The sequence below is a fragment of the Coregonus lavaretus genome, assembly GCF_964263955.1.
Source record: "Coregonus lavaretus genome assembly, chromosome: 12".
NCBI classification, from domain to species: Eukaryota; Metazoa; Chordata; class Actinopteri; order Salmoniformes; family Salmonidae; genus Coregonus; species Coregonus lavaretus.
Genome location: NC_139999.1, coordinates 57,299,368 through 57,313,799, shown reverse-complemented (window position 1 = coordinate 57,313,799; position 14,432 = coordinate 57,299,368). Strand labels below are relative to the sequence as shown.

Sequence of the window (14,432 nt, the reverse complement as noted above, 5' to 3'; positions counted from 1 at the left end):
ACGTGTACCTATGATGAAAATTACAGGCCTCTCTCATCTTTTTAAGTGGGAGAACTTGCACAATTGGTGGCTGACTAAATACTTTTTTTCCCCACTGTATACTGAGGTCATGTGACAGATCATGTGACACTTAGATTGCACACAGGTGGACTTTATTTAACTAATGATGTGACTTCTGAAGGTAATTGGTTGCACCAGATCTTATTTAGGGGCTTCATAGCAAAGGGGGTGAATACATATGCACGCACCACTTTTCCATTATTGATTTTTTTGAATTGTTTGAAACAAGTTATTTTTTTCATTTCACTTCACCAATTTGGACTATTTTGTGTATGTCCATTACATGAAATCTAAATAAAAATCAATTTAAATTACAGGTTGTAATGCAACAAAATAGGAAAAACGCCAAGGGGTATGAATACTTTTGCAAGGCACTGTATGATCAATGTCAAGTGAATTGACTCAAAGCCACACTACTACTAGCTAAGCATGTGCATGCAAATTCACTGTCTGAGAAAAAAAGAACTGTCAATCACTGATTGGAATGTAACGATAAAAAAAATTATGCCTATTTGCATCGCAAAGAAACACCTGAGCCATCGAAACCCAGACTGATATACAAAGGAAGCTAAGCCTAGCTTTGCATGAGAGCATGGATTTTCCAAAGCTCGTTCCTCCACACTAAGACCTCTTGCTTCTCCCTCTCCATCTCGTCTCTATTTATTCTCATTTTTCGCCTGGCGGTAGTCTGTCAGGCTAGAATGAATAGGCAAAGCTAAATTATTGACTGTGAAACTAGCTGATTATGGCATGTACTATGGGGAATTTACAGATGTCTCGCAGCACAAATGTACTGCTGAAATCAATAAATGCTGCAGACGCTTTGGACTTGCTTGCTTGCCTACCTTCCCCTGCCTCCTGTAATGTTTGACAAGGCTCTTTTCCCCCTGCCTGGGCTCTGTTTGCTGAGAGCTGGCGCTCTCTCCCCCGGCCAGTAAAGAAGGGGGTCTGTCGGCCATTACTGTGATTTTCTCTGTCAACAACAGTGCTTGAGAAAGGTATACTTTGACTCCCACCAGCTATGGAGGAGAGGATATATGGCGGGCCCAGACCTTCCCTGTCCCTTACATAAGTGGTGACTTTAATATAAACACTTGAAGAAATTAAAATCACAATCAAAGTACAGGTAGTCCCACTTGGTGGCTGTGAATTGGGTGAACAAGGACTCTCTAGGAGTCTTAGGGGATACCATTTAGAATACACGAGATTGTGAGAATGAGGGGCTCAGAGGGCTACTTTTAAAGCAAGAGTAACAATACTGAATGTGTAAAATACGAGGTTCTGAGAATGAGGGCTCCGAGGGCTACTTCTGAAGTGGGAGTAACAATACTGAAAAAGTAAAACATCTTCAGGACCCAGCTGAGTTCCACTCCTTCCCTTTGAACATCCACAGGTCAGTGGAAAGTCTATTTTACAGACCTCAAGATCAAAGAGTGTGTTTACAGTACCTTTCTGTGATCCCAGGGGCGCAGACAAAACAAAACATGTGCCCTATTAAACAAAAGTAATCAACAAAAACTGGACTTAGACCAAACAAAATACCTACCATGAAGCCAGGTGCTGACCATTGGCAGGTGGGAAATCTGTGAACAACCTACTAGAATTGGAGCACATAAACCAATAAACTGGAGAGAGATGCTACCAATTGACTTGAGGAGAAACAGCTGAGAGTGGAGCTAACTCTCTACCAAAACACTTGACATACTTGGCAAAGAGGTGGTCAATCTGCCTCGAGAAGGATATGTCGGAAATGGATTTGGCATTTCAATCTGGCCGTGCGTAAACTGAAGGGGCAAGATCTGATCCGTGCTGTTGCTCTCAAAGCTTTCCCAAATCTAAGCATTAGTATTCAACCGGTTGCAAAACACTATATGTGATTCTCATCACACTCCTCTGCATGTAATGTAATTATTGGCAGTGCCATCATCATGACACAGCAGACCTCCATTAGACCTTTCCCAGGCTGCCCTGGGCCAGCAGCATGGCCATGGCCTGACACTGGGAGAGTGCTGTCTGTGTTGCATAAGTAGTGATAGTACGTTACTGTATCTTTGTAGAATCCTGCTAACATGCTGTTTGGTTTGATTTATTATCTCAACGAATGGTCTTCAATTTGACATAAGTGAACAACATGTTTGGATTGAATTTGTGTATGTTAAATCCATTACCAGGCATCTAAACAACACCTATGAAAAGTGAAAGCAAGATAATGGAAGGAGAAGCAAGAATAGATGGAGAGGAGATACTTACCAATTGATGCTGTTGCAGGGACTGGCTCCTTCGACACTAGAGGGTAACGACACAGGGAAAGAAGAAGACAGTGAATATGGAGCACCTTGAAGTTTATTGTCATGAATCTTGCCCTGGGCCAGCTGCAAAGTCAAAATTAGCTATATCGTAAAGATTCATGAAAACAAAAATGTGCTTTTGGTCTTAATTTAAGGTTAGGGTTAGGCATTAGGGTTAGCATTGTGGTTAAGGTTAGGGTTAAGGTTAGGTTTAAAATCAGATTTTATTGACTTTGTGGCTGTGCCAGCTTGTGACCACTCTCGAGAGCTGCCTCCAGGCCAAGATTCATGACAATAAATGCCAACCTGTGAATATGGATTCTCCAAGCAACAAACAATTTCCACCTAAGAAAATGCCTATAGATTGATTTCTCAACATGTTCTACTTTGAAGAGACCTGAAAGAGCAATATGGCATTGCCTTATGTAGATTCACTACAAAGCAGGCTTCTTCAGAGTGGTATGACTGTACCTGAGTAGTAGGAATTCAAGAGGGATTTGCTTTGCAGCGTTTTTCCTTGCAGAGAGAAGGAGCAGGGAGAGGGGGAAGCTGAGGGGAGAAACACAAGGAGATGTTAAAGACTTTGAAGACACAGCAGATAGGCAAACAGGATGCAATATCCAGACACCATCTCTAAACAGAAACAAGATGGGTCTGTATCAAACTAAAATAAGGTGAATCTACAGTACATTACCCAACTATCACAAAGGAGATATACAGTGAGACAGAGAAAATGTACCACAGGTGAACAGACCTGGATGGGTGCGCGTTATGCCACCTAACGGTGAAAGAGATGAGTTCTCCCTTTCAACAACTCACACTACCAGCCCTATCCTACATGAAACACTGAACAATGCCCATGCGATTCTGACACATGGAGTTTCTACAGTAATCAACATGTGATATTACACACTGCTATGCAGACCATTTCCCCACAGGCTAGCTCCTTCATCTCACTCTGATCATGTGCTCAGGTGTGCCACAAGGTATTGCAGATATGGCTATGTAGTACTATACATTTTAATGCGCAACAGAGTATATCCTCTGCTCAAATATAAACCCTAACCCTTATTCATACTGTATGCTAATATAGTCAACTTTATACTTCTACCTGCATGTGAAAAGTGCTTTCACAGCAATTTAGCCTAGATACTAGCAAAGGATGTTTCACGAGAATGCAATAATAGAAAAGGTTATTTGCCTGTATCAGTGTAAATATTAGATCTCCATGCTGCGCTGGCATTTTTCTCTGCCTCATTAGGTATAACAAGTGCCCAACACCCCCCGTACTGTCCTATTCTGATGGCCACATTAATAGATAAATAATGATAGGGAGGAATAATGAACAAGGTGTTGTACAGGAAGAACACTGATATGAGAGGGAGAACATTCTGTGTTGGAGGATTTGCATACATAGATGTATGTGATGGAGCAGGGACTTTTTTTGTCACGTCTCAAGAGACTGTTCGTCATTGATATATTGACTGAATTAGATGGAAAAGTACAGATTTTAACAAAAATGATATCAGAAAACAAAATAAGAATTTGGACGTTCTGGGAATTTGCATGACAACCAAAATATGAAAATAGAGTTCATGATGGACTTGTAGTGGAAAGATGAGATACTTGCGACTAGCGACTTGCGGGCGCTGAGGCCCAGCGTGATGACTCAATCACAATTTATGACATTATTTGGATGGCTGATCATTTGTGGGCTATCACAGGGGTCAAACACACCTTATTTGTGGTTTTCTCCGGGGAAGGACGTTCCCACAGAACCCTGGGAGCACGGACAACGTTGGAGGTGTGAAGACTGATGAAAACTTTTATTGAGGAAATGAATGTTACTGTGTGAATTAAATTGTCATGTTTGGATTGTTCCAAGAGTTCATAAAGAACTATACATTTGGATGTGTTTATTTTTCTACTCCTCCTCTGTTCCTCTGGTGATGTAGAGGTTAACCCAGGCCCTGCAGCCCCCAGTATCACTCCTACTCCCCAGGAGCTATCATTTGTTGACTTCTGTAACTGTAAAAGCATTGGCTTTTTGCATGTTAACATCAGAAGCCTCCTCCCTAAGTTTGAGTTATTCACTGCGTTAGCACACTCCGCCAACCCTGATGTTCTAGCAGTGTCTGAATCCTGGCTTAGGAAGGCCACCAAAAATTCAGAAATGTCCATCCCCAACTATAACATTTTCCGTCTAGATAGAACTGCCAAAGGGGGTGGAGTTGCAATCTACTGTAGAGATCTATCATACTATCCAGGTCTGTGCCCAAACAGTTTGAGCTCCTACTTCTAAAAATCCACCTTTCCAGAAATAAGTCTCTCACTGTTGCCGCTTGCTACAGACCCCCCTCAGCCCCCAGCTGTGCCCTGGACACCATATGTGAATTGATTGCCCCCCATCTATCCTCAGAGTTCGTACTGCTTGGTGACCTAAATTGGGATATGCTTAACACCCCGGCCATCCTACAATCCAAACTAGATGCCCTCAATCTCAAACAAATTATCAAGGAACCTACCAGGTACAACCCTAAATCCGTAAACATGGGCACCCTTATAGATATCATCCTGACTAACTTACCCTCTAAATACACCTCCGCTGTCTTCAACTAGGATCTCAGCGATCACTGCCTTATTGCCTGCGTCCGTAACGGGTCTGCGGTCAAAAGACCACCCCTCATCACTGACAAACGCTCCCTAAAACACTTTAGCGAGCAGGCCTTGCTAATTGACCTGGCCCAGGTATCCTGGATGGATATCGATCTCATTCCGTCAGTAGAGGATGCCTGGATGTTCTTTAAAAGTGCTTTCCTCTCAATCTTAAATAAGCATGCCCCAAAAAATTCAGAACTAAGAACAGATATAGCCCTTGGTTCTCCTCAGACTTGACTGCCCTTGACCAGCACAAAAACATCCTGTGGCGTACTGCATTAGCATCGAATAGCCCCCGCGATATGCAACTTTTCAGGGAAGTTAGGAACCAATATACACAAGCAGTTAGGAAAGCAAAGGCTAACTTTTTCAAACAGAAATTTGCATCCTGTAGCACTAACTCCAAAAAGTTTTCGGACACCGTAAAGTCCATGGAGAATAAGAGCACCTCCTCCCAGCTGCCCACTGCACTGAGGCTAGGAAACACTATCACCACCGATAAATCTACAATAATCGAGAATTTCAACAAGCATTTTGCTACGGCTGGCCATCCTTTCCACCTGGCTACCACTACCCCGGTCACCAGCTCTGCACCCTCCGCTGCAACTTTCCCATGCCCCCCCCCCCCCCGCTTCTCCTTCACACAAATTCAGACAGCTGATGTTCTGAAAGAGCTGCAAAATCTGGACCCCTACAAATCATCTGGGCTAGACAATCTGGACCCTTTCTTATTAGCCGCCAAAATTGTTGCAACCCCTATTACTAGCCTGTTCAACCTCTCTTTCGTAAAGTCTGAGATCCCCAGGATTGGAAAGCTGCTGCGGTCATCCCCCTCTTCAAAGTGGGTGACACTCTAGATCCAAACTGTTACAGACCTATATCCATCCTGCCCTGCCTTTCGAACGTTTTTGAAAGCCAAGTTAAGAAACATGCCCTCGTAAAACGGACTATTCTACCGATCCTTGACTTCGGCGATGTCATTTACAAAATAGCCTCCAACACTCTACTCAGCAAATTGGATGTAGTCTATCACAGTGCCATCCGTTTTATCACCAAAGCCCCATATACTACCCACCACTGTGACCTGTACGCTCTTGTTGGCTGGTCCTCACTACATATTCATCGCCAAACCCACTGGCTCCAGGCGATCTATAAATCACTGCTAGGCAAATCCCCGCCTTATCTTAGCTCATTGGTCACCATAGCAACACCCACCCGTAGTATGCGCTCCAGCAGGTATATGTCACTGGTCATCCCCAAAGCCAACACCTCCTTTGGCCGCCATTCCTTCCAGTTCTCTGCTGCCAATGACTGGAACGAACTGCAAACATCTCTGAAGCTGGAGACTCTTATCTCCCTCACTAACTTTAAGCATCAGTTGGCAGAGCACCTTACCGATCACTGCACCTGTACACAGACCATCTGAAATTAGCCCACCCAACTACCTCATCCCCATATTGTTATTTATGTAGCTCATTTGCACCCCAGTATCTCTATTTGCACATTATCTCTTGCACATCTAACATTCCAGTGTTAATATTAATTGTAATTATTTTGCACTATGGCCTATTTATTGCCTTACCTCCATAGCTTGATACATTTGCACACACTGTATATATATTTTCTATTTTCTGTTGTATTTTTGACTTTATGTTTTGTTTTACCCCATATGTAACTCTGCGTTGTTGTTTTTATTGCACTGCTTTGCTTTATCTTGGCCAGGTTGCAGTTGTAAATGAGAACTTGTTCTCAACTGGCTTACCTGGTTAAATAAAGGTGAAAAAAAATAAATGTACTGTAAGTGCTATTAATTTATTGTTACAGGGAAAATGTTATTTTGTTAGTCAGACAGCGGATATATCAAAGAGGCCGCGACACAGGTGTGCTCCTATCATGTAAATTGAGTTGATTAGATTAAAATCTGGGTGTGTTTTCCTGTCTATTGTTTTTACTAGCAAAGTGCAAAACAATGTTAATTCAGGTTGGGTGTGAGTTTCTGCTTGAATTTGGTTCAAAGGACAGTGAATTTGTGGGCCACCCGAGTGGTGTAGCGGTCTAAGGCACTGCATCGCAGTGCTTGAGGCGTCACTACAGACCCGGGTTCGATCCCAGGCTGTGTCACAACAGGCTGTGACCGGGAGTCCCATAGGGTGGTAAACAATTGGCTCAGTGTCGTCCGGGTTAGGGGAGGGTTTGGCTGGGTGGGTGGGCTTTACTTGGCTCATTGCGCTCTAGCGACTCCTTGTGGCGGGCCGGGTGCCTGCAGGGTGACTTCGGTCGTCAGTTGAACAGTGTTTCCTCCGACACATTAGTGCAGCTGGCTTCCAGATTAAGCGGGCAGGTGTTAAGAAGCGCGGTTTGGCGGGTCATGTTTCAGAGGATGCATGACTCGACCTTCGCCTCTCCCGAGCCCGTTGGGGAGTTGCAGCGATGAGACAAGATTGTAATTGGATATCATGAAATTGGGGAGAAAAACAAAAATATATATATACAAAAATAATTTTTTAGGACTGTGAATTTGTTCATACTTTCAGAACTTGTTAACAAGCTTATGTGTGTATCACACCGTTTTTTTCTCTTTAAAGATTATTCTGAACTGAAGTCTTAGCCTATTGGTGAGAGTCATTTACTCTTGAGTTATTCTGTAATGTATCATGTATTTCATGTACACTGTAATTATTTGAGTGTTAATTGTTTCATAACTAATATATTATATTAGTTGAATTGAAATAAATGCATTGCTCGTTTTACAGAGTAATTATTTGATAGACTATACGTTAATAATTTAGTAGGTCTATCGGTAATTATAAACAGTGGTATTCACCCCCCTTGGCATTTTTCCTATTTTGTTGCCTTACAACCTGGAATTAAAATAGATTTTTTGGGGGGTTTGTATCATTTGATTTACACAACATGCCTACCACTTTGAAGATGCAAAATATATTTTGGTGTGAAACAAACAAGAAATAAGACAAACAAACAGAAAACTTGAGCGTGCATAATACTTTGTAGAGCCACCTTTTGCAGCAATTACAGCTGCAAGTCTCTTGGGGTATGTCTCTATAAGCTTGGCACATCTAGCCACTGGGTTTTTTGCCCATTCTTCAAGGCAAAACTGCTCCAGCTCCTTCAAGTTGGATGGGTTCCGCTGGTGTACAGCAATCTTTAAGTCATACCACAGATTCTCAATTGGATTGAGGTCTGGGCTTTGACTAGGCCATTCCAAGACATTTAAATGTTTCCCCTTAAACCACTTGAGTGTTGCTTTAGCAGTATGCTTAGGGTCATTGTTCTGCTGGAAGGTGAACCTCCGTCCCAGTCTCAAATCTCTGGAAGACTGAAACAGGTTTCCCTCAAGAATTTCCCTGTATTTAGTGCCATCCATCATTCCTTCAATTCTGACGAGTTTCCCAGTCTCTGCCGATGAAAAACATCACCACAGCATGATGCTGCCACCACCATGCTTCACCGTGGGGATGGTGTTCTGGGATGAGAGGTGTTGGGTTTGCGCCAGACATAGCGTTTTCCTTGATGGCCAAAAAGCTCAATTTTAGTCTCATCTGACCAGAGTACCTTATTCCATATGTTTGGGGAGTGTGGAGCTTTGCAGCTCCTTCAGGGTTATCTTTGGTCTCTTTGTTGTATCTCTGATTAATGCCCTCCTTGCCTGGGCCGTGAGTTTTCGTGGGCGGCCCTCTCTTGGCAGGTTTGTTGTGGTGCCATATTCTTTCAGTTTTTTTAAATAATGGATTTAATGGTGCTCCGTGGGATGTTCAAAGTTTCTGATATTTCTTTATAACCCAACCCTGATCTGTACTTCTCCACAACTTTGTCCCTGACCTGTTTGGAGAGCTTCTTGGTCTTCATGGTGCCGCTTGCTTGGTGGTGCCCCTTGCTTAGTGGTGTTGCAGACTCTGGGGCCTTTCAGAACAAGTGTATATATACTGAGATCATGTGACACTTAGATTGCACACAGGTGGACTTTATTTAACTAATTATGTGACTTGTGAAGGTAATTGGTTGCACCAGATCTTATTTAGGGGCTTCATAGCAAAGGGGGTGAATACATATGCATGCACCACTTTTCCGTTATTTATTTTTTTAGAATGTTTTGAAACAAGTTATTTTTTTCATTTCACTTCACCAATTTTGACTATTTTGTGTATGTCCATTACATGAAATCCAAATAGAAATCCATTTAAATTACAGGTTGTAAAGCAACAAAATAGGAATAACGCCAAGGGGGATTAATACTTTTGCAAGGCACTTTACTACACATGCTTGGGTACCACCTTGACATCTCTGATCTGCTTGCCTCAATAAATTAATGCTAGAACGTTGGTCGCCAGGATTAGCTGTTTGTATCTAGTCTCTTGATAATTGCATAACAGTGCAAGTTAGACACATGTTTATTATAGTCATACTGAGAGGTGACGCAAGGCTTGCTACCGTGACTAGATTCCTCTAGAGTCGTACAGGGTTGTTGCATTTAATCACATAATATTGGAGTCAGATTGATAAATGTAGTATATTATTATATTCAACATAATTTCTACATAATGGTTGGATAATTTCCACACCAAAATACAGACTTGCATGGCACATTCTCCCTTTCTTCTAAACTTTGAAATGCTACTAGGAAATTTTCTTAGTTGGGTTAGATGCAGCGCTGAAATATGGGCAGTGTGGTGAAGGCAATTACTGTATATATTAGTTGAGACTCTTTTTTTCTCCAGCTGACCCGAAATTTCAAATTAATCTCATCCCAAAGGCCAGTGTGACATTTTCTCCAGAAAAAGCTTCTGAGAGGGCCCTCCTAATTACTGCTGCCACACAGCAGGCTGGACCCCATTTACAGCTCAGAGAAAATGGCCAAAATGCCACTCGCCTTTCTCTGAAGTGTATATTCAGTGGAGATGCTACAGTAACTTGATTTGGAATCAGATGGAATCCTTTTGGAGAAGTGGGTGCCTAAGAATCTTGTATACAGTGCTATAATAAGTTGGTGGATTCAGATTACACTGAATTGAAGTGTTTGCAACCCACCCCTAGTGTTGTATTTTCAGATATTGTTATTTGTAAGTGCACTATGGTTTTTGGCTGAAATATTGCTCCATATGTGGCACTGTAAATGAATATGGTTGGCCAGTATTGTGTAATGGCAGTGAGAATGACAGTAGGCTACCAACATCTGCCTAGTTAATTATTATGTGGGGACCAAAGAAGGACGCAAAGGAGACTTTAAAGGAGAAGTTTACCCAATATCCAGAAACTCCCAAGTGATTCCAAACATTGAAACTAGTTCTGTGGAGTTTTCCCTCTCCCCCTCTCTCTCCCTGTAGTGCTGCACTGAAACAGCTGCAAAAAATGGGTCATGTGACTTGTGCCGTTGTGGGATGCAGACCTCACTCTGCTCCGTTGCCAGTAAATTCATGAAATGTGGACAAGTTCGTTGTTTTATTGAAAGCGGACTGCCGAATTAGCTATTTTTGTCAAAAGTACTATCAGTTTTAAGTCAGGAAAAGTGTACTTTTCTACCTAAAACATTTGTGATTATTTTATATCAGCGGAGATGGGTAACAACTGTGCATGTGCGCTCTCGGGAGAATCCCTGCTATGTAGAAACTGCAGTTTATGCCCTTATTCACAGATGCAAGTTTTTTTGGGCTAACCTACAAATATGTCTGACGATTAAAACTGAGCTTCAGATAGAGCGCCGCTCTAGCTGATGCTGTAACAATAGCTGGACCACAGCCCCAACCCATCCTCAGGATCAACACAGACAGGTGATGCAGTTGCAGTAATTGCGCTCCAATGCGGTGAATGAGGAATGTTTGTGCTGCAGATATTTCGAATACATGACTCCATTTCTGTAAGAAATGGAGGAACGTAATGATGATGAGGAGCAATTAGTTTGCTTTTGCGACCACGGGCATATTGCTGCCCATATAAACTTTGGTGTCCCCAGAAAAAAAATCTGTGTTCCAAAAACTAAATTGGAGACACACCCCTGTTCCAGCTGGGCCAAATGGACAGTTATCTAACGAGTAAGTAGCTAAACGTTACTTTATTGATTGATCGCTTATCATAAACCTCTATGAACGGGACCATTAGTGGGTTTATGTTTTCACATTATCCCAAAACACTATACAGTGCATTTTCTTATGTTACAGCCCTATTCTAAAATTGATTAAATTAATGTTTCCCCTCATCAATCTACACACAATACCCCATAATGACAAAGCAAAAACAGGTTTTTAGATATTTTTAGATATAAGTATTCAGACTCTTTGTTATGAGACTCGAAATTGAGATCAGGTGCATCCTGTTTCCATTGATCATCCTTGAGATGTTTCTACAACTTGATTGGAGTCCACCTGTGGTAAATTCAATTGATTGGACATGATTTGGAAAGGCACACACCTGTCTATATAAGGTCCCACAGTTGACAGTGCATGTCAGAGCCAAAACCAAGCCATGTAATCGCTGCCAAAGGTGCTTCAACAAAGTACTTAGTAAAGGGTCTGAATACTTACGTAAATTTGATATTTCAGTTTTTTATTTTGAATACATTTGCTAACATTTCTAAAAACCTGTTTTTGCTTTGTAGTTATGGGGTATTGTGTATAGATTGATGAGGGGGAAAAAACTATTTAATCCATTTTAGAATAAGGCTATAAGGTAACAAAATGTGGAAAAAGTCAAGGGGTCTGAATACTTTCTGAATGCACTGTACCTCCATACACTTGCTTTGTCGCTTTTGTATTTTGTATTTTGTCACTGCGCCAGATCCAGTCCATGGAAATACAGTAACAACAGCTGTATCTTTTAGTATCCTTCAGTGTTCTGTCCCCATAATTTCAGATTGCATATCGCACTCATAGGCATTGTCGCTGAAGTGCTTGCTACACACACGCAGTTAGGCAAGGTTGGCTGCAGGAGAATTTACATCGTATTTACTATTTCGAATTGCTACTAATCATCTTTTGCATCTCTTCATATCTTTTATCAGAAAACAGTGACATTTGGTGCCTTCTTCCCTTGATTTCCTGTATAAAGTGCAGCCAAGGACTGAAAACCAGCTTACTCTTACTGACATCTCTTTTTCCACTTTGTGTAACTAACTTTAACTACGATAGGCCTAACTCTATCAACTTTTGCACCAGCTCCTTCTCACCCCCCAAAAACTTGAATCTGTGACATCAAGCTCCATATAAGGGCATATCTATAACGTTTCTACGTAGCAGGGTCTCCCCCACATGTGCAGTTGTTACCGATCTCCGATGCTGTGGCTGTCGGCCACAAATAATCGCAAAAGTTTTAGGTGTAAAAGTACACATTTCCTGACTGAAAACCGGTAGTACTTCTGACAAAAATAGCTTATTCGGGTGCACACTTCCAATAAAAAACTAATTTCTGATTCATGAATTCACTGGCAACGGATCAGAGTGATGCCTGCATGCAGCAATGTCACGTGACCCGTTTTTGTAGCTGTTTCACTACAGCACTACAGGGAGAGAGAGGGGGAAAGGAGAAAAACTCCACTGAACTAGTTTCAATGTATGGAATCAATGGATTTTGGGTAAACTTCCCTTTAAAGGAGATAACCTTCAAAGAAAACAGAACAGCACACAAATAGTGAGATTAAGTGAGAATTAAACTCCATCAAAGGAAACAGCATGTCGTTAAATTAGAGAAATAGGAGTGGAACAGGGGGTATCAAGAGATTAAGTCAAACAGAGGGAAGTGAGAGGAGAGAAAAACAGGCTAGGACTGACAGGAATTGGTACAGACTAGTAGGAAGGGTTGTAAAATTCCCAGGATTCCCAGTTGGATTTCCAGAACCGGGATTTCTGAAAAACTTCTGAGGACCTTTGGGAATGTTTAGGGAATTTTGCAATCTTGTTAGTAGGTCCTGTTTGACTCACTGAAACCGTTGATGTCCTGGCTGCTGGTGGAGAAGGGGTCGTCCTTGTGCAGAGTGCTGACTTTGGTGGTGCTCTTATCAGCCGTGCCCACCGGCCCCATCTCCCTCTGGGTGCTGCTGCTGCTGGCCGTCTCCTTCTGTTTTTTGGCCAGTTTCCTTCAGCCACCACCCAAAACAAACACAGTGTCACTCAGAGACAATGGCACAGTTGAAGTACACAGAAATCATACGACAGACTTGTACTACAACATAAAGGTAAAGGAGTAAAAAGTGAAGAGTGGCCATGTTATACATTGTTCAGTATCTAGTATTTTTTTTACTAAATAATTTGGGCTATTTTGTAGCATTTCAGGTCGAAAGAGAATGCATTCTGTTCAATAATCTGCAGTTATTTATTCCATGTGGTGAAATCACTATTTCTGGCCTGTGATTGGGGAACAGAAACCTCGTAGTCATAGTGACTGATGGTAGATTTGGCCAATCATTTGTTTGGTTTTCTCAGTGTTTTTTGATGTCTCAATGATATTATTAAGAAACATGTGGATTTCAAAGTCAGAAGCTTGCCATGTGGAACAAAACAAATCAGGAACTTAATTTGCCTGTTCTGAAGGAATAAAAGGCAACAGTAGCTTACCATTTTACTTGAGCTCGAACGGTATTTTAACAAATACTTCACTGTTAGTCAGTCTATTTCAAAGAATAGTTTGAGACTACAGAATGTAACCTCTATAAAGACCTCACTCTAGAACTTCAAAAGACTCCATGGTGCTGGGATTAACTAGTAACTGCAGTACGCTCTATAGCTCAATACTTGTCGATTTGCTTCAGAAGTTTAAGGCTTGTGTTATTGTGAAGGTGTAGGTCTGTGTAAGGCCTGTTGCTGACTATACTGTGGCTTTGCATGAATAAATATTCCATTAAAATCAGTTGGAAGGACTGAGGTCGATGATTTATCTCTTGCAGCTAAAGGTATTCAGCGGAATTAGTTTAGGAAATGCTATCATTTATGAGCTGTCTTTAAACAGGGCAGGCCTTGTGGAATATGGAGGCATGAGAGTCAATACTCTGTTTCCAGTTGCAAACAAATGAGGTCCTTTGCTTCCTCAGCAGCTGGGGTTGAGGACAGAGGCAAATGCTGCATTGGCGAAACCTCAGTCAAGAAGCAATAACAGAAGGGTCAGATCTGTAGGCACCTCCACTTTTTTCCAATTACGTTTCCAGGTCTTAAAATTGTGGCAATAAGGAGCTGTGCCTGATATTGCTGGCTGTTTGTGTGTGTGAGTGTGTGAGCGAGCGTGTTTGTGGGTCTGTGTTTGTATGTGTATGGGTGTGAAGAAAGTGTGGGTGTGTGTGAGTTGATGTGTTTTTACTTTGCTGTCACGGAGAGAGCCCTATGAAATCTTTTTTCTGTAATAATTTTGCTATCATTATTTCAGGCAGACCTTTCCTCCAATCTACAATGCACTTGTACAGCTGTGCTTCAAATTTAAAGTATTGAT

At 41.8% G+C, this 14,432-nt stretch overlaps 1 protein-coding gene across 1 annotated transcript in view; it reads right to left on the bottom strand.

The window, feature by feature from the left end:
- The window catches only part of ptprt (protein tyrosine phosphatase receptor type T), a gene marked incomplete at both ends in the record, with an annotated part of 404,935 nt that overhangs the window by 78,220 nt on the left and 312,283 nt on the right, over window positions 1-14,432 (bottom strand). Inside the window, 3 exon segments of the mRNA XM_084173452.1 lie at window positions 2,311-2,346; window positions 2,820-2,897; window positions 12,935-13,089. Coding sequence (XP_084029578.1) covers window positions 2,311-2,346; window positions 2,820-2,897; window positions 12,935-13,089 — 269 coding nt within the window.